The sequence below is a fragment of the Ictalurus punctatus genome, chromosome 12 (assembly GCF_001660625.3).
Source record: "Ictalurus punctatus breed USDA103 chromosome 12, Coco_2.0, whole genome shotgun sequence".
Taxonomy (NCBI): Eukaryota; Metazoa; Chordata; class Actinopteri; order Siluriformes; family Ictaluridae; genus Ictalurus; species Ictalurus punctatus.
Genome location: NC_030427.2, coordinates 24,760,013 through 24,787,489, shown reverse-complemented (window position 1 = coordinate 24,787,489; position 27,477 = coordinate 24,760,013). Strand labels below are relative to the sequence as shown.

At 39.1% G+C, this 27,477-nt stretch overlaps 2 protein-coding genes across 2 annotated transcripts in view; one reads left to right on the top strand and one right to left on the bottom strand.

Annotated features, from left to right (window-relative positions):
- Positions 1–27,477, top strand: part of LOC108273355 (anterior gradient protein 2 homolog) — a 157,142-nt gene that overhangs the window by 109,265 nt on the left and 20,400 nt on the right. The window lies entirely within an intron of this gene.
- Positions 9,760–21,366, bottom strand: khdrbs1b (KH domain containing, RNA binding, signal transduction associated 1b). The gene is made up of 9 exons (XM_017482049.3): positions 21,013–21,366; positions 18,884–19,005; positions 16,812–16,928; positions 13,659–13,805; positions 13,123–13,250; positions 12,712–12,922; positions 12,522–12,589; positions 11,353–11,411; positions 9,760–10,994 (listed from the first exon to the last, which is right to left on the bottom strand). Exons 1-9 carry the CDS (start codon positions 21,104–21,106, stop codon positions 10,888–10,890), a joined length of 1,053 nt encoding a protein of 350 aa, XP_017337538.1. The 5' UTR covers positions 21,107–21,366; the 3' UTR covers positions 9,760–10,887.

The following is a 27,477-nucleotide window of genomic DNA, read 5'->3' as shown; positions in this document are numbered from 1 at the left end:
CGGATGATATTTTGTCTCCGACACGGTTTTATAATTTTACCGTCCCCAAGGCCAGGAGAGTGCTGACAAGTAGAGCATCTCATCAGCGCTTAACTGATTTAATCACGTTCCACTATCCACCTTCTAAACAGTATGCATTAGCTTACCCTTTATGTATGTTTACTTATTTTTATAATAATAATTTTTTTTTTTTTTTTTTAAACACACACACACACACACACACACACACACACACACACACACACACACACACACACACACACTTAGAAACGTGTCAGTTGCACTAAATCCAATTTTTAAATTTTATTAATTTTTTTAAAACAGAGCCAGAACATTTTTCCCCCTGTACTTATCAGGATGTAGGAGAAGAGTGCAGTAAAAGGTTAGTAGACTACAGTAGAATAAAAGGCTGTGTGAGCCAAATTCTACATACAAAGACTCGGTTGGATTCACACTGCACTTTAGCAAGTCAAGTCAAAGACCTTTACAAGGTTTAGGCTTTCATTTCAAAATGTGAAGAAAAAAAATAATATAATAGCTGTTAAAAAAAAAAAGAAAAAAAAAAGAAAAAAAAAAAAAAAAAGTACAAATCTAATTTTTTTTGTATATAAAACATGGTAACACTAACATTTTATGGTCATAGACAGTTCTTAAATCTACAAATAAAATCCAGAACTCGAATGCACCACTCATTTTGCAAGTAAGTTCTAGCATTGTACAAATCCTCATTTGTAACTTGACTAAAAGTCACTGATCTACCTCTACATTTATAACCTAGTCTTCATAGGGGGGGGATTTCTGACCAATTTGAAAGAACTGAAAAGAAGTTGTTTACAAATGAGACATCGGTCATCTCCAATTATCGGCGTCATCCACATCAGTCTGTCTCATCGCCTGAGGTAAAAGTCACTCATGGCATTTAAACATGAGCCTCGTCATCGTCTCTTCACTCGAATGATCACCGGTGCCGAGATTAATCACGCGGTTAATCACGCAATTAATTCACTCGCACAGTTCTGCTGGCTAATTTTATTTTTCTTTTTTGTTATTAAATGAGTCATTTAAAACATTTTTTAAAACTTTGTAGAGGCTTTAAGAGCTCTTAGTTTTGATGATGAGACAGTGCAGTAGCATTGCAGAGATTTTAACAGCCGGTGTCTGATTATGCCCCCCCTCCCCCTTTAAATGCATTAGAGAGGTGTACACGTACATACACACACGAGACATGCTGGATGACATTCACGACCTCACGTTTCTCATCTTCAGCAATGATAAGGGAAGAAATGCAGAAACAATCAATGGTCATACATGGGATTCACAAGTGTAATAAGCACACCCCTGCTGCCACAGGCCATACTATCCTATACACACACACTTCGCACTCAGAGGGCTTCTGTGTCATCATTAACTGCAGAAAGATGGACTGAAAGGCTTTTTTCACCCCCTTTAGAGATATTCTGTTTATCTACTTTCACAGTTTCTCATCATACTGTTCGCAGATTGGGCCATCTCCTAACTCTCACACAAACAAGCTTCCCCATTTGTCGGATGGAGCCGAAGCGCTCGGTATTGCTCATTAAAATCCGCACTGAGGACTTGTGTCTAAAATAATAATAGAAAAGCCTGTTAAGCCAGTCAGCAATCAACACTAGCTCTAGGGCAATGACACGGACATCAGCATTAATTGGCTGGATTGACAGAAATGCAGACTTGGTAAAAGGGAGCCAATGAGACACCAACGTTTTTGAGCCACAGATTTAACCCTGTATTATTCAGTGGATTAGAGGACAAAGCAGCCAACTCTGCGATTGAAGTAATTAACACGAATATAATTTATTAGGTTAATCGGCCATCCATTTAACATGCATTAATTGTCCACTTTATTAGGAAAACCAGGACACCAGCTCGTTCATGCAATTATCCAAATCAGCCAATCCAAATCAATGCAATGCATGCAGGTCAAGAGCATTAGTTAATGTTCACAACAAACATTAGAATGGAGAAACAAATGTCAGAGACTGACTGCATGGTGCCAGATGGGCTGGTTTAAGTATTACAGAAACTGCTGTCCTTGTGGAATACACACACACACACACACACACACACACACACACACACACACACACAGAGAATAGTGTGGAAAAACAAAACATCCAGTGAGCAGCAGGTATGCGGGCAGAATTGCCTTGTTGATGAGAAAGATCCGGTTTGAGCTGATGGGAACGGTAAAGAGACTCCAAAAAAACAATTTTTTTACAACTGCGGCGAGTAGGAAAGCATCAACACATCAAACCTGGAGGTGGACGGACAACATCAGCAGAAAACTACATTGGGTTCCATTACTGGAAGGATAGGAAGGCTACAGTAAATCAAATAACCACTCTACAACTGTGGTGCGCAGAAAAGCACCACCAAACCTTGATGTGGATGGGCTACAACAGATCAGATAGCCTCAGGAGGAGGAGGAGACCGTCAAATATACATTACAGCAGAGTGAAATTCTTTTAGTAGATAGGGTTAATGGCCTTGCTCCAGAGCCCAACAGTGGCAGCTTGGAGGTGCTGGGGCTTAAACCCCCGACCTTCTGATCAGTAACCCAGAGCCTTAACTGTTGAGCCACCTCAGATCAAAATCATAGTTGAAGTCACATTCTTCGCAATTCTGAACATTAACTGAAGCTGCATGATTTCCCAAAAAAATAAAATAAATGAATAAATAAAAAATAATGAAAAAAAGCCAATCATGTGGTAGCAGCACTAATTGCATGAATGAGCAGGTGTGCATGTGTTCCTATTAACGTGGCCATTGCGACAGATCCCATGTGTTAGTGTTTTTCAGTAGGCACGAGAAGTGCCCCCCCCCCTTCCCCCTTAACTGTTGGCTTGAGACTGGTCTTGAAGAACTATACATGATCTCTAATGAAAGCACTGGAGATAGTCTTCCAAAAAAAAATAAATAAATAAAAAAAACCTTAATGGTGAGTACGAGCAAAACATGCTTTGCCTGCAGGCTTTCCTGCCAAAAAGCACCCCATGGTACGGTATGCTTGTGGCACTCTTTTTTTTAATCACTGCCTGTACTCCGAGCACCGGCCTCCTGAGGCACTGGATGGACTCTGGAAGTCTGCGTTATCAATACGGTCCCGAAAGCTACTAATAAAGTGAAGTACATTTGGATTTCTCTCATTACACATAGATATACATCATTTCATAAGGATGTACAGGTTTTGAGGGATTAAGAGCAAGAAACACTACAGAAACACTCAGGAAAAACACTACAGCAAAGAACCATCTGGGATCTCTGAAGGACAGGTTTTTTTGTTGTTTGTTTTTTTTTTTTTTTTAAAGACAAAACAAAGACTAACAATTCTACAAAATTGGGTCTCCAAATGTATAAAACTATGGCATTTGTCTTATATTTGGAAAACGAGTACACACACACTGGCCACATTAATAGGAACACCTGGACAGTCATGCAATCAGCCAATCACGTGGCAGCAGCACAATGGATAATACAGATCAACAGCTTTAGTTCATATTCACATCAAATCATCAGAATGCAGAAGTCTCTGACTTGTGACTGTGGCATCATTGCTGGTGTCAGACAGGCTGGTTAGTTTTTCAGAAACTATTTATCTCCTGGGATTTTTCATACCCAACAGTCTACACTCAAGAGTTTATATAGAATGGTGCAAAAAAAAAAAAAAAAAACATCCATTAAGCAGCAGTTCTGTGGGCAGAAACACATTGTTGATGAGAGAGATCAGAGGAGAATGACCAGGCTGGTTTAAGCTGATGGGAAGGCTGGAGTAATGAGAAAAGAAAGGAAAGAAGAAAAAAAGGAAAAAAAAAAAAAAAAAAAAAAAAAAAAACAGAAAAAAAAAGAAAACACATCCAAACACGTCAAACCTGGAGTTCAAACTCCTGTCAGAAAACAACATGATTGAGGCTACAGTGGGCAGTCTCTCAGAAAAACCTCTCTGGGTCTTTTTCCAAACTTCAACCGCCCCGTTTTGGTTAGCTTTCAAAATATGTTTCTATTCAAGCAGCGGATGAGTGTAAACAGATCTGTCCTAAAGCGCACACTGGTTTTAGCCCTCTCCGTTATTAACTGGGTTTGAACTGAGGCTTTATTTTTAAGAACCTCTGCTTAGTCATCATGCAAGCTAGCATGCTTTTTCCATCTGCCTCGAATACGGTCTCAAAAATTTAGTGCTGAAAATCTGCTTGAATGCTCTCACTCTCTCTCTCTCTCTCACACACACACACAATAATGCCCAGGGTAAGGCATTTCAGCTCCAAAGCCCAATTCTCGGCTTGACACGCCGGTGCACACTGCCGTGTATTCGAAACACACTCCTTTCCCCAAAAAGCGAAGGGATCATTATGGCTCGGTGGAGCAACAGGCCCTGGTGGCACTGCGGCATGGAAATTAAGACCTACTTGTATTAGTCACACTGAAGCATCCATGTGATCATAATCTGTAATACGATGCATTTTATCGTTCAAGATTACAACAGAACAATACTGAACATTTAAAAAACACAAATCAATACCTCTGCAGTGCATACTTCACAAAAGCCTAATCGTGTTTCTATCCGAGCCGAGAACCCGGTGAGGGACTGAAAAGGTGTCTGATGCTGAACAGAGTCCCGCCTGCTGAGATTCTATTTTCGTTAAAACGCTGTCGAACAATACAAACACAACTTCCAAATACTACACAAATACTAATGTGCCAATTTTCTACTATAGTTCCTCATAATGATGCTAGAAACTGAAGGGAGAAAAAAAAAACCCAGAGAAAACTTAACATCCACACACCCATTTAAGATATCTTTGGTGTAGAACAAAACAAATTACCTTAAAATCACTTTATTTTACAAGTGATAAGAAGCACTGGTTCACATGTGCACACTACCCTTAAACACCCACCCACCATGTACACTGAAAGTGTGCAGCACCAAAGATGAGTCTTATAATTCAGAAAATACAGGTAGACTCCAGTTTTCCTGCGATTTGGTTATTGCCATGACAACTGCATTTATACAAGCACAACTGATCTGAAGTGAACACATTGGTCGGTTTTCATGTTTGTATTTATGCATTACAATAAAAATTGTAATATACAGCAATGTGCAAGTTGCAGGAGGGTCCAGTAAGTACTGTAAATGTGAAGACTGGGTATATACACACACCGTGCGTTCAAGTCTTCCTCAGAAGTTCGTATATATACACGAGTTGGGAAGTCGCAATCATGACATCGGGTGCGTTCAAGTCGCTTTGGTCGATGCGAGATGGCGGCGCAACCTCGGAGCAAGGTTTTTAACTCTACTTCAAGAAGATGAACACAACGCACATCGGGCTTTCTGCTTTTTATGTTTTTAATCAATTTCCGAAGCCGCCAAACTTTTTCGTTACATTATATCGGAATTGTACAATGCTATTGTATTTTGTGCAGGCAATTAGCTTGTTTTATTGTAGCTCAAAAAAATAAATAAATAAATAAATAAATAAATAAATAAATAAAAAGGGGGGGGGGGGGCTGACGATAACAATCGGCTACTGAGAGGAGTAAACATTCAATTTAAACAAATTTACCGTCAGCTACAGACGTTGCATCCATTTATTCCACATGTTTTCTTACTGACACGCCCACAACTCAGAGCTCTAAGAAAATCCAGTTTCCCCATTTGTAGTTACAACTTAATGGTGGCATTCGTATGTGTTCAACTCAAATAAGTGACTTGAACACACCAACACGCACATTTACTTGCTCTAACTGGGTTGCTGTCCAGGCGCAAGAGAAAAGAAAATAAACTGATATTAAATGAGAGACGATGAGGGTGGAGAAAACATGACAAAAATGACACAGGTCATTTTCAGGACAGCTTTAACTGTGCTTTAGAGAAAGCTACAAAATATATATAAGGCTGGAAACTTCAAAGACAATGAGCCAGACGCATTTCCAATATGTGACCACATACGCGCACACAAACACGACCGCTGGACGCTGTAGGACACGTAAGCCGTTTTCCGCTCCAGCTCAATAAGTGCCCGCTTGCTTTGGCAGCAGCGCCGAGGAGAGCATTGATTTCCTTTTTAAGACGCACGGATGCACTTTCCTAGCACTCCGGCTTCTTGAAAGGCGTCCGGCAGAACTTCAGTACGACTCCGTCTCTGCAGATTTCAGAGTTTTTTCCTCAAAAAGCCCACTGGCTGAAATTTAAGGCCGCCTCTTTACGGCAAATCGGTCTTCCCTGCAGGAAATCAAATCAAATCGGTAACAATGACCAGGACATGCAGTAATATGAAACACTAAAGCAATCAAATATGAGGCTATGCTGAGACATTGGAGTCCAAACTCACCAGAATGAACAGAAATGTGTTTGAAAAATCACTTTAAAATCATTTTTCCACAGACACTGAGCCACCTGTGCTGGTTCCCGTACTTTATAAGCACTGGTTTTATAAGTATTAAACGGTTAGCTGGACTGGATATTTGACATGATCCTGGATTTGACTGCTCTTCAAAGCCATCATCAGACTTTTTACCAAGACCAATAATCTCAAATCTGCTCAGGAGCAGGCTTATTCAATGTAAATAAGATTAGACTGCTTATTTCTGAAGCTAAATTTATACCCCAGCACATCTAAATGCTCAACCGTGATTGGTTAGAAAGTGTTGATTCATTTTCTACTACAGCAACTCCAATAATGATGCTCTTAGACGAGACAAATAACGGGTTTATAAATACGCTATTGTTTCTGAAGTAACAAGTCATTCACACAAGGTTCTATATCAGACGATCTACATAATCTAATCCTCATAATAAACAAATAAGTTATTGTATTTTTGTATGACAAAGTAAAATGTCTCATTGTTGATAGGGTGAAGAGTTTTGTAAGATGTTTAGTTAACATTTATGGAAGGAGTTTCCAGTGTCTGTTTTGTAACAGTTAAGTTTTCCTCCACAGGACAGGTGACTTTATGGTTTCTCTGTAACATTGACGATCTGTTTTTACTTATCTTACTAACTTCAAGAGAAGGGGGGAGGGAGGCTGCTGAGGGAACGGCTGTTTATAGTGGCTATAACGCAAGTGCTAACGAGAACTTGTCTCATTCAAACAAATAAATGTAATTATTATAATACATAAATATGTACTCAGCAGCCACTTTAATAGGAATACCTTTCTGCAGTTACCCAAATCAGCCAATGTATAAAATCATGCAGATACAGGTCAAAGAGTTAGTCAATGTTCACATCAAACATCAGAATAAGGGAAAAGGTGTGATCTTTAATCGTGGCATGGTTTTTGGAAGCAGATGATCTCCTGGGATTTACACACACACACACACACACACACACACACACACACACACACACACACACACACACACACACCTCTCTAGAAAACATCCCATGTATGGAGGATCTGCAGGCTGAAACAGCTTGTTGAGATGAGGGATCAGGAGGAGACTGACCAGACTGGTCTGAGCTGACAAAGTCAACAGAAACTCAAACACTCTTTACAACTGTGGTGAGCAGAAGAGCATCTCAGAATGCACAACACATCAAACCTTGAGGTGGATTGACTACAACAGCCGAAGGCCACTTTTGGTTTTATTCCTGTCAGCCAAGAAGAATATGATGCCATCATGGGCACAGACTCAACTAAACTGGACAGTTGAAGACCAAGCGATTTTTTGATTTTTTTTTAGCTTAAACTGTCCATGATAGCTTCAGACTGCTGTTCCTGGCTGAAAGGAATGAAACCTAAAGTGGTCTTCTGCTATTGTAGCCCATCAACCTCAAGGTCAAGGTTTTGTGCATGCTGAGATACTTTTCTGCTCACCATGGTTGTAAAGAGTGACGAGTTTCTTCTTGGCAGCTTGAACCAACATGGCCCATTTTCCTCTGACCTATCTTATCAACAAGCCGTTTCCACCAACAGAACTGTCGCTCCCTCACTTTTTTTTTTTTGCTGTTTTTCACACCATTCTGTGTAAACTCTAGAGACTGTTCTGAGAGAAACTCTCAGGAGATCAGCAGTTTCTGAAATACTCAAACCAGCCCATCTGGTACCAAACATCCAGGCCACAGTTCAAGTCACAGATCACGCTTTTTCCCTGACCCATTTTGATGTTTGATGTGGACAGGAACCGAAACCCTTGACCTGTATTTGCATGATATTATGCATCATGCAGCTGCCACATGATTGGCTGACTGCATAAATGAGCAGGTGCACAAGTGTTCCTTATTAAAGTGGATGGTGAGTGTATAATTCTTGCCAAACTGCTGTGGCAGAAAAGGAATAAAACTTCCGTTATTGAAGTCCACATTATGAGTTTATTCAAAAGAAATTTCTGAGAAAAGTTCAAATAAAAAAAATTTTAAAAAAACAAGTGTTACCACATCATAAAATGTAAGAGCCAATCAGGTCTCAGCATGAAAATGCAGGCCTTGTCACATGGGTTTACCAGCATAACAAACTAAAATGGTGGTCGTGGTAATTTGCCTGCATGCGTTTGCTGAGAAATTACTTCAGTCATCGCGGTCACTGTTCACTTGCTGGACTGGGAGCTGCAAATCAGTTCTCTCGCTGAGAACCGGTCCGTTTGTGGAGGAAAAGTGTGGAATAGGTTGAGACGAGGCTCCAGCACAAGCGCAGTGTGAATGGAAAATGACTAAAATAGAATTAAAAATACAAAATAAACAAAACACTGACCTGAGAAAAAAGCTGCAAACTCCGATTCCATCCCTGGATCTCATGAGAAACAGTTCCCTATGAAAAGAGAACAGACTCTGAACTCGCCATCGAATAAAGTGTTTTTGGTATACAATAACTACATGCAGCTATAGAAACATTTATAGGTCATGCAACTCAAGCTTTTCAAGAAATTTCTTAAAACAATTGGAATTATGTACAAGTTTCACTTCAATTATGCAAAAGAAAAAAGTAGCAGCAGCTTTAACACCACACACTGGTACAGAAAACGTTTAGCAAGAGTTGCATTACATGCCTGATCTAAGACTAATCCAAGTTAACATACCAAAAAAATTTTTAATTTTTTTTTTTTTTTTTTTTTAACAAAAGAAAAAAAGAAAAGAAAATATTTTCCCCCGTTACTTTTATTTTTGTGACTGAAACTTTTAAATTCATTACACGCCAAGAGGTTTAGATAAGAGACATAACACAGCGGCTAAATACAAATTTAGGGTTAGAGCTACCTTTACAATGCTGCACTGAAGGTTTAGCAGTCCTCTCCTTTTCTCAGTCATTACGTTCATTAAGAAAAGCAGATTCAAACTTGACAAATATAAAAAGCTAAAACTTAATTAAAACTCACGTTATTTCAAACTACTCAATACATTTGTCATCGTAAGACCAAAAGAATAAAAACGGCATTCAAGAAAAGTTTTATACATACCCAAGCACTGAATGCTTAGCTGTCTAAAGACATTAGGAAGCTATATCCGGGGTTATTTTAAAAGGCACAGGGTCTTACCTCTAGGGTCCTTTTTAAGTATAAAAAGAGAGAGAAAGATTAAATGGCGCTTTTTATTAACAAAGGAAACACTGAACAGTCCTTTAGTGCCGTTTACGTCTCCAGTCTACATGCACCATTTTAGATTTAAGCTCTGTTTTGAAGATAAAAAAAAAATAAAGGTTGCTGGACTTAAAGGTTATCAAGTTATTTAAAAAGGCCAGTTCAGATTTTATGATGACAGAAACAGAAAAATAAACCAGGTTAAAAAAGTTTCATAAAAAACAATCTAGGCTTTATTGACAATTGCTGCAAAACATTTTTGGACAGATTTAGTTACCTATTTAGGCAAGCTTACACAGGTAGCATTCTGCATTTTCTGGAGAGCGTACAGAGACTAGATGGCAGTAAGTACAGTTTGGGCGTATTTGATATTTTTTCTTTCTTTTTTTAAAGTATGTACAAGAAATTCGGATTTAGCTGCAGGATCCCTTTACATTAGAAAGAGATGACCCTTGTAGAGATTGTTGTCCCAATCCTTCTTAAACAGTTTGAGCATGCATTTTATATAACATAGTATTATAATCTATGAAAAATCTGACTTTATTTTAATCTCTTTGAACACAATTTCCCCCCCCCAAACACAATTATCATTTTGCAGAACAGATTTTGAAGAGCCATAAGTTATTTTAACAAATTAAGGATTTGAGGACAGTCCATCTCAACAGTGTCTATTAGGGCTATATTTCAAAACTCTAAAATATCATGTAAAAAAAAATATTGAAGCCTAAAGCTAAACGTACGTCTTTTAAGACTATTTAAAACAAATAATCAATTGCCGTCAATGTCATTAAAGAGATTTTTTCCTTTCCTTAATTAACGCTCCTTTACATTATGTTAAATAATTGATTTGGTTTAATGGCTTTTTGAGTTCCTAATATTGAGCAGAATTTTGAAATGTAGCCTACTGGGAATCTGCAACTCATCAACAAGTCAGGCTTTATCTCTTCAATTAAATAATTTTACCAAAAGCAATGAGAGGACAAAAAAACAGAAAATAAAAAAAATAAAACTAACAATGCAAAAAAGCAGAGATTAAAGCAGAGAGGGATTAAGAGTATAAAACTGAAAATAAAAGAACAGGCTGGCTTTTCTTTTTTTTTTTTTTTTTTTTTTTAAATACCTAAACCCCCCTCAAACTGTCTTGAACTTTCGATTGAGTCCCGATGCGTTCAGTTGCTGATTTTTCAGGTTTCCTTTAAAAACAAAATGTCCAGAGCAGAAATGCGAAACGGAAAGGCGGACAATTACTTTTGTCAGGCTGCTTAAAGAGCGAGCTGCCGTGGGAGACAGTCGTCATGATGGGACATTATGGGTGATGACGTTGTGCTTGTTCAGAGTTCAGTATCGCCCATACGGGTGTTCTCTGTACGCTCCCTTCGTTTGTCTCTGAGCGGCAGCTTTCCCACTGGCAGAAGCACGCTGCGTTCCATTCCAGTCATCTTGAGCTATGAAGATCAACACACATACACCAAATGAGAATATCCGGCATACCTGAACATAACACAGCTCTAACTCCTTCAAATCACAACAACTAACACTTAAGCAATTTATATGAAATAAATAAAATATTTTTTTATTTATATTATATTATATTATATTATATATATATATATATATATATATATATATATATATATATATATATATATATATATATATATATATATATATATATATATATATTTATATATATATATATATATATATTTATTTTTTTTTTTTTAAAGTGTTAACCAAACGTGATGCCATGACTCAACACACTAAAGAAAGAGAAAGAAAGGCCTAGGCTTTTTAAACACCCACCATAATTCTCATATCCTTCCTGTGTCTCTCCGTGTCCATAGTCATAATACTCTGGCTCTCTGCAAAAATTGATGCAAGTAAAAAAAATGATCACTCTTCAAAAGAAAACAGCTTTCAGTAACTCTCTATCCTGGATTTAAATTGAATTGTGAGGTGCCTAGAGAGAGTCTCGTTGCAACTGACAATAAAGACGTGTGTTTTAGTGCAAGTGTCACACCAAGACTGTTCTTGAGCAGAGCAGACCAAAAACATAAAATACACTGCCGGCCAAAAGTTTAGACACACGCACTGTGCTTTTATTTATTTCCCCCCGACATTTCAGAATAATAATAATAATAAATAATAGTAATAATAATAATAATAATAATAATAATAATAATAATAATAAACACAAAGCGCTATGGGAATTATGTTGTGATCAAAAAAAAAAATCCAAAATAAAATCAAAGTAATTTAGTATTTTAGCATCTTCAAAGTAGACGCCCCTTTTGCCTAGAATTTCCAGAAATGTATTCTTGGTATTTTCTCAACCAATTTCTTGAGGAATTTCCCTGAGATGCTTTTTAAACCGTATTAAAAAGGAGTTCACACCTACGCTGGACTCTTATCGGCTGCTTTTTGGAATATTTCGTGCCAAGTCAAAGAAATTGTTGGCACGATTATATTTTTTGTCTACAACACCGATTTCACACATTTAATTATACACCTTCAGATCAAAGGCTTTTTGATCAAATGTCCCAACTTTTGACCAGTAGTGTATATAAAAGCAAAAAAGGAGGAGAGCGACACAACACGGTAAATGCATAACCACCAGGGGATAGTGAACAGTTATATAGCCGTGCTGTGGCATGTGAGCATTCTGTACCAAATTGTGCCCGAGTGGAAATACCACTGGAACGGTTACTCTCTGCATTCAGAATGTTCAATCTCACAGTGGAAAAGAGGCTCTTAAATGTTTTAACACCCAATGCAGCTCTGCATTAGCGGAATCAGGTACATTACAGCAGGAAAAATGAGAACTAAGCAGGTCAGTGTGTATGCAGTGTACAGCTCAGGAGCCCTGACCTAATCTCTCAACTACAGGGAGGTTTCCCTAAAGCCAGTGCTGAAGAACTAGGATGGACTGGTAATGGCATTAGGAATAACAGAATAAAGAGGCTTCGACTCACGCCTGTGGCTGACTGTAATAGTTGTCGTAGGATTCGTAGCCCGATTCTGCGTAACTTTCGTCATAGGACTGGGGAAACAGGGGGGGGGGGGGGGGGGGGTATCCACCATGTTATTTACAAAGACAATAAAAATCACAAAGCTGAATTTTAAAATGTGTATCCAGAGTGCAATGATGCCGTTCAAACTCACATAGTCTTCATAAGACTCCTGGGCAGGAGGGCGCGGTGGAGGCGGCATCCTCTGTGACCCAGGGGCAGGAGCGCGGGCTCGGTTGGCAACGGCGCCTCTGCCAGGCTGAGCCGGTGGTCCTCCGCGCCCTGCTGGGGCTCCTCTCACCGCACCACCTCTGGCTGGACCACCACGTGGAACACCGCCACGCATCGGTGCCATGCCTCGACCCCTGAACCAACAAACAAGATCCAAGATAAATCCCCTGCAGAACTACCAATATATTGGAAGCAGTTTGTGACCTTGAGGAAGGTTTTTTTTTTTTTTTTAAACAATTTTATGACCAAGCTGATGGTTGAAACAGACCAACTAATCCAGACTAATAAGGATTCAATGCAATTTGTATGGACATAAATTAGACGTGCGATATACCTGGGTGGCGGGGGTCCTCCGCGCCCCCTGGCCATCGGGCCTCCTCTGCCTCGGACGCTGTGTTCGTGGCTTCCGTTCAGATATCCCATCTCCATGAACTGCTCCTGGCAAATTTCATCCATCATGTCCTAGAGAGCAAGGGACAGCACAGAAGAAAGGGGCAACGTAAACAATTCCCTCTCAAATACAACATTTCCTCTACAGGCTTCCCAAATTGCAGCGAGGAACTCTGAGATCAGCTATTAACAGAAACACTCAAGTAGTAGCAGCAAAACATAGATCTAAGGTGCCATTACATACACAACAATCAATCCAGAAGACTGATTTGACCAGAAAGACAATCCATAATCACGTGAGAACAGCACTGCCTGGTATCTGTACTTCTCACGCTAAGCATTAATCTGCAGCCACAGGTAAAACAAGCCAAGCGCTAATTTAATACTACGAGCGGTTAATCAGTTCTGAACATTGGCCTATTTGGCTCTAATAAACGATCCATCCGGCGGCTCTGGGAGAAATTTTTAATTGGTACTTACAGGGAAGAGAAACTTCTTAACCTCCTCCATAGCATGGGCCATGCGCATGTACGCTTCGGGCGCTGGAGCAAACACTTCGATAAACACGTGGAGTTCCATGGACAGGTGGGCGTATTTGGGCTCGCCACTCTTCCTCAAGCTCTCCTCCTGATAAACACATTAACACACACTTTATAGGCCTCCTGTTTTGAAAAACTTCGACCAATTATCAACAACAGGGAGCTGAGGGCTAGTAAATGCAAGTATGAGAATAGCATCTGCCAGCATACTTCAAAAATCCACCAAGAGATAAATAAAACATGAGCTCCGAGGCTTCCCTCAGTTTAAGGCAGGCGTAATGTCAGGCAAAATTCTCGATTGTTTTTCTGTAGCTTAGTTTATAATGTTTACACTCACCCATATGAATTACCACGCATATTGTTCGGAGACTAATTTAATTAAACCAAACCAGTCGGCCTGGCTGCTAAAGAGATCGCATACACAGGAGCAGATCTCTTAATGTCTCTCGTTTGAAAATGAACGATACAACCAAGCAGCAAAAATCGACAGCTTGGCCTTTCTGCTCCGAGTCACGGATTAGTTTTTAATAAACGCTTGAACACAGCAAAAAATAAATAAATAAATAAATAAAAATGCATTTAACCCAAATAATTTATCAACATGGATAGCCCATCAGAAAACTACAGTGTTGTAGATGAAAACCTGAAATTCCATGAAACCATGTTTCAAAAGATGTTTCTTTGCGGCAACGCATCCAACAAGTCAAATGAAAACTCTATTAAAAGCACAAACGTGCTTATTCACACAAGCAGGGTTGTTACACAGTGTATGGTCACCTCACTGTTGAGTTTTCAAAGTACTATCTATCTATTACCATGCATCTGTTCATATTTTTTAACCAGATCAAGCTCAAGTTCACTTCCTCCAGTGATTTTGGATTATTTTGTGTCTGGCTACAAATCCCCCAACCAACCCAAACTGCAGCAGGTTTCAAAGCAGTAAATCATAAATATGGGAAGTAAAACAAAATCAAAACTGGTAGAAACACCAAAAAAAAAAAACACCTGATTACGCATCAGTCCTTAGCGTACAAGGCTTACTCATTGGCTAGTTTTGCATCATTCCCTGCCCTGTCCAAACCCACACGACTGCTAATCCATCACAGGCCACTCAGGCACTGATAACGGACCAAATTCCTGCGATCACTGTAAGGAATGACATTAAACAACAACAACAACAACAACAACAACAACAACAACAACAGGTGTCGCATGGAACGGCCAGGGTACTTTAGACTGCTGCCAAGCACACGGACAGAGATGCTGATCTGAGCCGTGAACGCAGATCCCGGAATTCGTTAATATTTCATTAGATTATTTAAGTCGTTCATCAATTCGGTTTTAGCGGTGTGCCATTAGCTCAGGAGGAGAAGTGGGCCAAAGCACAGCGTTTTTATATATAAAAATAAAAAAAAAATAAAAATAAAAAAAGGGTTGGATTTGTTACATAAACTCAACTGGGAGATGCATTTCTCAGCTCCTACAAGATTTAGTGCTCTGGATTGCTAAAAACAAAACACCAAAACGTTGAGAATTAATTTCACAAGACGTCTCGTGTAGAAACTTACTGATGCAGGATAAAACGTTGTGGAGAAGATCCGTTACCATCATAACAGCAAAACTTACCAGTCAGAACACTCAATTTCCATCTGTTCAGTTGTGATTTGATCGCGACGGTTTGAAAGCTGATAAAAACAGAACGCTGTTCCAAGCTTAACGAGCAACGGCCGTCCGTAGTCCATATGCTTTTCGGGGAATATCAGTGAAATTGGACATTTGAAGTGTAGAACTTTTCAATACAACGCTAAAAACGCTTATTAAAAAAAAAAGTTTTCAGTAATACGTTGTATAGAAATTGTTCGAGCTGACAACCATCACTCTAGTCTTTCGTTGCACTTCTTTACTTTAAAAAGAGATGACTAATAAACTCATTAAAATTATGAAAAAGCAGTGCGAGTTTACGTGGTGGGGGATGGGTGGGTAATGACTCAATTACACCCTAATCTAGTCAATTACAGCCCTTTATATGCATGCAGCGCCTTGAGCTACAGCTGAAACGAGTCACAATCTGGGGAATGGTTTGCATCACTATGTCCTAATGAGGCCACAACACGCAAATTAGAGCAGCAGTTTGCCTTCACACTTGACGTTAAGTGCAAGAGTTTGTTTTTTTTTTTTTTTTTTTTTTTTTTAAATGAGGCACAGAAAGAGAAACAAAAAGATTTTTCATCCTTCCAAAACATACCAAGAATCTCATTTGTTCATCAGAAAAAAAAAAAATGCCCAAGAAAATGATGGCCCCTTGAATTAATCCAAACCTCAATAACCTGTACAAAACATCAGCATGGACTTAATGTGTTCTGTCAGTGATCAGCTCAGGAAGAGAAAGGCTCGAATACATCACCAAGACATGATTTTAATGAATGGGCATGAAATAAAAATCGGTACCGAGCGGGTCAGTGGAATTTATTTTACAGTTGAAGGAGTACCCAGCTACAAACAGTTTAGCATCTCTGCTCTAGAATCAGTTATTGTAAGTGATTTATTTTCATATGATTCTGGATATCAAAAAATAAATAAATAAATAAATAAATAAAATGACACAGCTGCTGCACTGGTCTGTCGATTAGTATGATGTTACACAACAACAAATCAGTGTTTAAAAATACCACAGCTTCACTGCATCATAGTGTTAATGGGGAAACGCAAAGGAAATATTTATCCAGAACTCTTCACGCACAAGTATATTTGCACATTATTGTGCGTGTGTAAACAAACAGACAAGAAAAAGAGGAAGCATAACAATCAAATCCCATAAACATTCTCGTTTGTAAGGATTTTTGAGAAGGACTTTTCCATAAGGACTGACAGTGTAAGAGATTTTAATCATCTTGTTATAAGCTGAGGAAGGGAGAAAGAAAAAAAAAAAGAGAGAAAAAGAACAAATAGAATAAAGAGGCTGTACATTTTTAAACAGGGATGAGAACCACTGGAGTAAGGAACTTGCCCAGGTAGACAGTAATAGATGGAAACACATTCTGACACTGTGACTAACCGTGAAATCGTAGCAACCCTTGTGCCGGTGTGTCATTACCTTTGCTTTGTCTCTCATAGATCCCTTGCCCAGTACTGAGATCTTGGCACCCGTCTCCTCCTGCAGTCTCTTAATGGTGTTCCCTTGAGGCCCGAGAATCTTCCCAACAAAGTTAAACTGTGTGTGTGGGAGGGGGAAAACACAGGTGAGATTAAAACACTAAATTCAGGGCATGAAGGAAAGTTCAGTCTCACTTGGATTGGTCAAAATGCTTTCCGAAGGACTCGACGTTCAATAACGTTAGATAGATTTGCAACACGGCTGAACTCAAAACACTCGACAGCTTTAAGAGAGAGATGGCATCTACGGGAGTCCGGGTGAAGGGAGAAGTGTATTTAATCGCCTTCCTTTTCTCTTGCGATATTGATAGATCACTTAAATAGCTTTGCAGAACAGGGCAGGATGTGATGGGGAATCTGACAAGGCAAGCATTTTGTAAAACTGCAGCACAGAAAGAGTAAACTGGGGCAGTAAAAGCTGATTAGTCTTGAGAGAACAGCAATAAAAAGGTTTCAACGTGACCTACTTCTATCATTACAAACGAAACAAGAACAATTCCAAGTGAAGGACTCAAGGCCAAGAAGATTTGGGGGCTGAAAATACTCGACACGGCGAATACACAAGGGGTCAGCGTAGATCACTCTACATTAAACACTCGACATGTTTAAACAGGGGGAAAAAAAAACGCCAAAATAACGGCATCAGTTCATTAACATTTCCTTCACCGGGTTAACACGGGCATGTCAGAGCAGGGAGATGCACGCTATGCCTAGCCAAAGCTTTCTTTTACAAATAAATCAGATTAGAAACAATTAAGTAAGCAATAAACCGCTTATCGACACCTGAACATCCTCCATAAAGCTGCAATTTACTCCTGACCGTATTTAATAAAATACGCTACATGCAATGACACGAGTTAATAAGCACGATAACAGAACAGCCATCTGATAACGGAAAAGTACACACGTCGCTGAATGTCAAGATACAAAACGCATTTTAATGTCCATGTGCTAAAGAATCTTAACGCTTCAGGCCTTTTCAGGATAAATCAGTAGACAGCAATGGGAATATTTTTCTTCTTGGACTGACGTTCTTTTTACGGTGGAACAGGGCTGGGCGATATACTGATATCGTGACAGATGATTACACGATACACTTTTCTGGGATATCGTTGGTATGGTGATGAATTTTAGGTTTTTAAATAATTACAGATTAAATGGCACCGAATGGATGCCGCTGATTTGATGTAATCACTAAGAAAAAAATAAACTAATTGTTGTCTTTGTAGGCATTAAAGAAAAGTATCAACTTTTTTTACTACTATTTTGCAGACAGTTTGTTGTATTGTGTTTTGTAGGAACGCCCTCAGGTATCTCATATGATGACATTTTCATCACATCACCCAGCCCTAGGGAGGAATATATTTGTGTCGACACGCAGTAAACCAACTTCCTATTCACTGCTTATGCTTTCCACCTAACGTATGACGTTATAACGGGATTATACAATACACAGAGTGTACTTCATTCCAAATTCAGGCACAGAATAGAAAACATCACTGTGGTCAGAAAACAAAACTGAATGCAACACAGCCAAAGAGTAACATTTCTGTCTTTACCATTAAAAGGAAGCTTAAAAAAGTAATTCCCATCACTCTTACAGGTAGAGTTTAACTAAAACAATAACTTGAACAGAGATTGACATGCATTAGAAGAGGAAAAAAAAAAACTGAGAACTTAGGACATCTTTAAAACAAATCACAGATGTTCCTCCTCTTTCCAGCACAGACACATCTGTATATAATCTCTGCATGTTTTCAGCATTTACCTTACTTCTGTTTAATAGTTGACAATAATGAGTTTAGCAGTGCTTCTGTGTGAGAGAGAGAACGCTGTGCTTTACAGGAGTCACACATGTAACATACTGGGCGTCTATACGCAACATACTGGGCGTCTATACGCAACATATTGGGGTCTATAAGCAACATACTGGGCGTCTATACACAACATACTGGGCGAGTGAACCAGCACAAACGAAAGCTATTTTGCCAATCGCCAAAAAGCAACACCGACCTTTGGGTACTGTTTGACTGGAATGAGAACTCTTTCCTTCAGTTTGATATTCTTCGCCGTGAAGAGATCCAAGTAGGTTTCATTGTCTTTTTCCGGCTCATCTTTCTGAACCCTCTCGATTTCTGGGAACAAAAAGAGAACAAGTCCTCTGTTTAGCCACGACAGTCAAGGTTATTTGCAATACAGCAGCATTGTTCTTGCTATGCATAGATAGAGTGAGAGTGAGAGTGAGAGAGAGAGAAAGAATAATGACTGCAGGTGACAGAAAGCAGAGTCAAGGCTGGATGTTAATAGTTCTGTGTGACCAATCAGGAAGGGAATTACACCAATGTGTAACTAACGCCAGTTTATCAAATTACCATGCTACGATTTGACAGACAGGGGCACATTCAACATAAGGAGCAAAAAAAAATAAATTTAAACGCTTTCAGCCAAGAGGCTAAAGGTCAAGGAAGACCCGAATAATGCTGTCATTTACACACAAGATAAACACCGACGGATTGAGCTGTGCTGCTCCAGGGAACGTTCGAAAATCTCCAGCTGTGCCTTTTTACGCCAAGCCGGAGGGGTTTAACCGGCATGTATCCACTGAGTATCACTACATCTCATCTCGGTGTGACCTTGGAGGACCTGAAAACTCAAGAATGCTTCAGACTGTATCGCATACAAGCCTTTTTTATTGCTGATCCTGTCTAGCATAAAGGAATCAGATCACATGCGGGGAGGGGAAAAAAAAAAAACAGAAGTGGTTCTTCACGTAGCTCGGGTCATTCTGTATTTACACTAATCGCTGCTGTATTAGCCAGAGTATTTCCCGGTGCTTGTTTCGAGAGGTTACACAGTCATACAGGTTACAGTGTAATCAGCTTTCTCCAGACTTGGAGTCCTTGATCTGGTACAAAACAAAATTGTCGTCACGGTGTACAACACCTGCACTTAGAGCATGAAACACCCCCCCCCCTCTCTCTCTCTCACTCTCTCACACACACACACACACACACACACACACATCTGACGAAACATGAAGTTCATCAACAGCTTTGAGAAGATCCAGATGCAGAGCTGCACGCCTTCAAATGTACAGCAACGCTCCCAGTAGGCTGCTGATCTAAAACATCTGCTGTAGACAGACGAGAGGAAGGAAAATTATCAAATAAAAACATTTTTAAAAAGAGAGAGACATTTCCTGTTGGAAAGAAATGAACCCTAGCTGGGATAATCCGACATTTCAGCTGTTATACATATGGTTAACTCATCAAGCGCATTGAAAAGAAAAGACTAAAGAAATTCATTGTATTTATTCACTCAGTGATCCAAACAAGGAGACAGGAGAGGACAAAGTGTCTAATCACACTCCTTCAAATCAGACTAAAACCCGACTACAGCCGCGTTCATTCACTCAGAACTGAAACTTTAAAAACACAGAAATCAGTACCCATTGGAGATATGGCGAACTACATAGGGTGCACACGCGCTGTTTGTTTCACGCGCGATGTAGTGCACCTTTCTAGGCAGCGTCGAGCTGATTGGGACTGAGCCAGGTCAACACTTTCCGTAACCGTTTTCTGATAAACAACGCGTCTTTTTTTTTTTTTTTTTTAAACGCTTTAACACGCTAATTATATCTCTAACTTACATTACGATGAATCGGTTTAGTAACGTCTGGCCGACATTTGAGGTAAAATAAACAAAACAGAGAGAAAGAGAGCTACACATCACCTGGAAAACATCGTATCTTTCGTTATTTTTTATGCAAATGTAAGCTCGTGTTTCACACAAACATTAAGCAAAAATAAATAAAAATAAAATAACGTGCCTTTGCTCTGAACAGAAATGATGCCCATTTACATACAGCATGAATTACACTGGGTAAGTTTGTACAGGACGCTTTCGGTTCTGTCCCAAAATGTACATGACGTGCGCTACGTAGGGCACAGACGCTCGTTATGTCGCACCCTGTGTAGTGCATGAACATAGGGAGCACGGAGCGGTTTGAGACACGGGTACTGTTTCCCCTTCAGAAAGCGAACCCTCGAGATATAAACGGATGGAACAACAACCTCCACACACATACAACTCTAAACAAAAATGTACATATGTATAGTTTTAAGGTAAACTATTACATTTACCTGCAGATAAAAGTTTCATGGCGTGCATGAAGGACGAGTCCAGGCTGTCTCTTTCCGCCAGGAGCTGCGGGAGGTACTTGTTCTCGTTCTCCATTTTGGGGGAGTTCGTAAATAAAGTTTACAAACAAAGCGAGATAAAAACCTCAAGCGCGGAGCAAAACTGTAAAATCCGGCGGTGAAACTACCGCAAATCCTCGCTGTGGTTTGTTTGTTTGTTTTCTCCTGAAGAGCCGGGTGTACTCGGTTGAGGTGAAGAGACGACGACGCGGTCTGCGGAGAAACGCGCAGCAGCAGCACGGATATAACGAGCAGCGGTCCAGCGCGCGGCGTGCGGAAATGGAAGAACAATACAGCTCGCGAGCTACGAAAAGGCGCCCCGAGAGCGGAAGTGATGTCACACACCGACCCAACTCTTGTAGCCCCGCCTTCTTCGGTGTAAAAGTTTATTTTCAGGATGACAAGACGGATAAAATGGAGTGTTATTACGTAATTTTGTCATTGAGAAGGAAACAAACATGATCAGTGTTCATTTGACATGTTTCCTTTATCTCAATATTTCTCTTTTCGTTGATATTAAATGTCAATCTGATCAGCACTGTGTGTTTGTATGAATTGTAATATTCATTTATGTTCAAATCCTTAATCATGTAGGTTGAAAGGTTGAGTGTCTGACTGAACAGACGGCTGTAATGAGTCTCTACAGAGTTGATTTGGGGAGAGGATGTTCAAATAATGCAATGAGCAGAAAATAATGTTTTAATAGAGCGGAAATGAAAGAAAAAAAAACACCAAACGTTAATATCTGCTGCCCCCCTGTGGATTTAAACAGCAACTGATTGCATGATCTGAGCACTGAGTCTGAAGGAAAGGTTTTTATCCATCCATCCATTCATCCATCCATGGATTGTTCATCACCCAGGGCTGAGCCCGGATTATTCTCCAAGTATTTTTTTCATCTCAGCTAGTAGAATACGTTTTGTTTTATGGAAGCTGAGGTAACTTAGCTGTGAATGATCATGATCAGAAAAAGTTGGATTTATCATAAAAACTGCCTCAGGTGTTGTCACTGTTTGTACGACTACCAGACTGATAAAATATAAAACTTTTCTAACTAGGCAAGTTTGGTGTCACTAGCCAAGTGGAGGCACAGCTAAGCTATCATTTTATGGGTTTAGCTGCTATAGTGCTATGCAAAATTACATTATCTTTCCTTATGCTCTGCTCATATCATGTTCACGTAAACTGGAACTCATATAGACATTTACACACCTCGTTTTCGTGCTCAGCATGAGAGGACATTAGTGTTTCAGTTTCAACCCCTTTACTGTAATTCTAAATTCCGGCATATATACATTTTTCCTCAAACTGACTGTGTGAGCTAGCGTTTGGCAGAAGTGAGAGCCGTCAGCCAATAAGACACGAGTGTTTCCACGTATTTTCCTGTAAACGCTGTCTGATTGGTCTCGCCTCCATTCACTGAAGATATAAAATCACAACACCGCCATCTTCTTTTACTGATGTTGAGTTCCGTAGTGACAAACCGCTCCAAGTGGAGAATTTAATATATTCGGGGCTACAGCTCTGAATACCCAGGCCAGGTTACGCCCCTATGCCAACCTATCACAGGGCACAATTGCACACACATTCACACACTACAGGGAATTTTGAGATGCCAATCAGCCTACAATGCACGTCTTTTTAATGAGGGAGGAAACCCGGGTACGCAGAGGAAACCCCACAAAGCAGGAGGAGGACATGCAAGCTCTGTACACGCAGGGCAGAGGCAGGATTTGAACCTCCAACCCTACTATAGAAACCCTTTCAGTAGAATTAATATAAACCCGTGTGTCTTACAGACTACAGAAACACATCTACTTTTTCCCCTAACTTCCTGCAGAGGTGCTGTATTGTCTTTGAACACAGTTTCACCCCTCCTTGCCAGTGGAGGTGTACGCCGGGGTCAGTGATGGGGTGAGCCACAGCTTAGCATTGCTCGGAGGCCTGAGAAACCTTTTTGTCCTGTGAAAGCTTTCAGAGCTGTCACACCTGCTTAGCTCTTTACCTTCACACCTTTCTCTCTCCCTTTCAGTTTCTCTCTCTTTCTAGTTTCAAGGTCAGCACAGACTACATGCCCATATCTAATCATTTTTAACTTAACTCGTTTCCTTCTTCCTTACATTCATAACCTGCTTGCATTTTCTTCCACTCTCTCTCTCTCCCTCTCTCTCTCTCTCTCTCTCTCTCTCTCTCTCTCTCTCTCTCTATCTATCTATATATATATATATATATATATATATATATATATATATATATATATATATATATATATGTATATTTATTTTATAACTGATAGCCTGATAAGAAAAAAAACAGCACCTTGGGGAGAGTAAACATTTTTATTACAAACTTGCCAGGGGCTGTTTGACTTGCAGCCACCCTGTGTGTGTGTGTGTGTGTGTGTGTGTGTGTGTGTGTGTGTGTGTGTGTGTGTGTGTGTGTGTGTGTTTGAGACTATAAGGACAAGATGAGCCAGAGTCAGAAAGCATTACATAAGAACGTTACAAAAAAATACATTTGAGCAAAAACTTAACTTCTGAGTTTTGCACTCTTACTTTCTGCCCAAAATATATGTCTTGTATAACATAATATTTTGGTTTGATAATACTGTTTTGACGGATTCTAGACTTATCGTTCACTCTTACATACCATGGGGTCCAAAAGTCTGAGAGTATTAGTGAAAGTGCTTCTATTTTGCATTCTTTTCTAATTTTATACAACAATTTTCATTACAAATGATATTACTGACAACGGCTTGAGTGAAAGTAGAACCTTTGAAATATTTACATGACAGTGTGCACTCGAGCTGGACTCATGGACCCCACAAGTTTGTGCAAAACCTTATGATCCATTTGAGATCCAATCCATCTGAGTGTTGTTTAGTTGTCTGATCACATGCTTCAACAGAAGAGATTAGACATGAGGAAGATCTGACCTTTTGTACAAAGTAGTTAATATGATCAATATCATAAGATTTATCTATCCATCTATCTATCTATCCATCTATCTATCTATCTATCTGATAGACAGATTTTTTGGCCCCATCTGTGAATCCAAAAAAAAATTCACGCCCCTATCCCAATTTCTACACCCCCACCCCCCCTCCCCCGGTTGAGAACCATTGTTCTAATACATTATCAATTCTATAGTCACAACCTATACAAGGACTTGACTGCACATGAATGGATTTTTAAAAAAAAAAAAAAAAACATTTGTAATAGTTGATATGGTGATGTTTTCTGTCAGGAGGTGTTTATTTAGTGTTTTTGGAAGGAGTCTCCAGTGTCAGCACTTAAGAGTCAGTTTCACAACACCAAAAGAAAAAAATCGGTAATTTAATGACGACCTTTGTTAATGATTATTATCTTATTAAGTACTTGTTCTTTAATTAAAAACAAACAAAAAAAGCAATTGTTGTCAAACCGCTGTGTTAGAAGAGGAATAAAAGACTTCTGGACATCCTGTCATTAAAAAAATAATCAACTTTGGTGTGGTAATGCTAAATCCACTACTGTCGACCCTGTCATTGATTATTTCCCTATAACAGCACTCACTGTTGTGTTTTTTTTCCTTACATAGACCTATATTGATGAGAGGTATGTACTGAATTTGTGTATGTCTCTTGGGTATAGAATGCTGAAGGTTTTTGAGAGGCAGCTGATTTTGGTCTCCTTCAGTGCTTTTTCGTGTTAGAAATGTTCTCGCCATGTGGCAACAGTGCAGAGGGCCATAGAAATCCGATCATTAATTTGTTATAGGTTTGATTTCATTGCAGCCTAGCAGGCGTCATGTGTTCAGCGAGAAACAAATACAATTACACAGATATACTAATGATGTGGGAATGATCACAAAGAGCAACCCAGAGAGTTGCCCACACACACCCTCACACACACATTCACACACGCACACACACACACACACACAAACCAGCTTCTTCAGCTACCTTTTTTGATCAGTGTTCATGCTTGGGGTCTGCAGAGCTGCACCACTGGGCTCTGATTTCTGACTCGTACCTGTAATGATGGAGAGAAGGTGGAAAAGGTGGAGCTGTGCACTGCAGGCTCAGAGGACTTGAGATTGTCAGTCATTGTAATGATCCACAATTTAAAAAAAAAATACCAAAAAAAACACAAAAAAAAACAAAGAAGATCTAAAGAAAATGCATGCCAAGGTATTACATCACTGTTAAATGCTAAAAATGTTCATTAAAGTTATGTGCGTGTAGCAAACCCAACAAGCTTCAGGTCAGTACACTGGACTTTGATTACAATATGGGATTGAAGATTACATTGTATACACACTCAGGAAAAACAGGTTCCTCAAGTGTTCTTTGAAATGGTAAAGGTTCTTGGGGGTTTTTTAAAGCTCTCTTTTAGGGTTCTCTTAGATGCTGGATGGAACATTTCTTTTGTATCTTTGTAGACTTGGTTCCTAAGCAACACTTTAGCATATTTCTATAGTCGTTTTAGTTTACATTCATTCATCTAGGAGTCACTTTCATCCTGGTCATGATGGTGGTGGATCCAGAGCCTGACCCAGGAACGCTGGGTACAAGAAAGAAGCACACCCTGAATGGAACGCCAGACCACGCACACACTCATTCACATGTAGGGGCAATTTAATGTAGCCAATACACCTACCTACCAGCATGTTTTTGGGAAGGTGGGAGGAAACCAGAGAACCCAGAGGAAATCCAAATGGACACACACATGCGAAACTCTACCCAGACAGGAACCCAAGCTCATAATCAAACCAGAGACCCTGGAGCTGTGAGGTAGCAGTGCTATCAATACATGACTTGACATGACTTGAAATCCATCATGGAATTGAATAAGCAAGAACTAATATGTTGGCCTAACTATATTCCTGGAAAGAAAAGTGTTTCCTCAAGAGTTGTTCTGATAGTTAAATGCTCTTAGAACCATCAAGGGTTCCCACACAGGACTAAAGAACCAGGAACCCATGAGCTGAAAGTCATTCAAATATGCACATATATAACACAAATTCAAAATGTCCCATTACATTCTAACAATAAAGGTCTTAGGAACTGACACGTGAGAAAGTCTTACCAAATCTGCTCTAATGGAGTATTACCCGAATTTCCAACTCTGTAGAAATACGATATGAAGTAAATCTGCAGAGTTAGACTTTTGTAAAGGGTTTTTGTGTCGAAGCTGAACATTAGTAACAAATGACCACATTTAGTTCTACTGAAAATGTACATCTCAGAAAGGAAACGTTATACAGATATACAGAACTGGATGAATAATTCATGAATGCACAGTACAGCTGAATTCTCGATTTGTGATTCAGAAAATGTTGATTCATTGTCTATAAGAGCAGACAGTAGTGCTGACTGGAAGGCAAATCATAGATTTATATGAACTGGCTCGCTCTAATACATATTCATGTTAAATAGTAATGACTAACACAGGACGTTTCTTTTTAAATTCATGTTTGTTTAGTTTGTTTTTTGGAAGGAGTCTGCAGTGTCACTGATTTCCACCATGGGAAAGTCTTCACGACGGAGGAATTTGTGTTTTTACATCTTCTCTGTAATATGACAAGGTGTTTTTTTTTTAAATAAATAAATAAATAAATAATATGTTGTTTGGTAGTTGATTATTTTCCTAAAACACACCATGTCAAGTCATGTTTCACCCTTAGACTTCTGACATGTACACTACCTCCCAAAAATCTGGAGACTGAAATGATCTTAAAAAGCTTTTGCTCTGAAGGTGTGTGATTAAATGTGTGAATTCGGTGTTGTAGACAAAAAATATAATCGTTCCAACATATTCATTTCTTTCATTGGAAAACTAACATTTTATTTACAAAAAATATATTTATTTAAACGGACGACTCGGAGGGAAATATTTCGAAAAGTGGACAATAAGTGTCCAGCGTAGGTGTGAACCCCTTTAATACTGTTTAAAAAGCATCTCAGGGAAATTCCTCAAGAAATCAGGTGAGAATACGTTTCTGGAAATTCTAGGCAAAAAGGGTATCTACTCTGAAGATGCTAAAATACTTATTAAAAATACTAATATATAAAATAAATTTTAAAAATAAATAATAAATAAATTAGAAAATAATAATAATATTAAAAATACTAAATTATTTTTTATTTATTTTGGGGGTTTTTTTATCACAACATAATTCCTATAGCTCTATTTGTTACTCCAGAGTTTTGATGACTTTCTTCTTCTTCTTCTTATTATTATTATTATTATTATTATTATATAAATAAAAATAAACTTTTCACTGGTAGTGTATGTTTTATGTTTCTGTTCTTTTCTCCCTAGAGGAAAATTTTAAAATTCCAGTCAGCAGTAATCACATGCTACAGATGGCAGCAGATAGAGATTCATTTGAAAAAAAATAAATAAATCTGTCGTACTCCTTTCA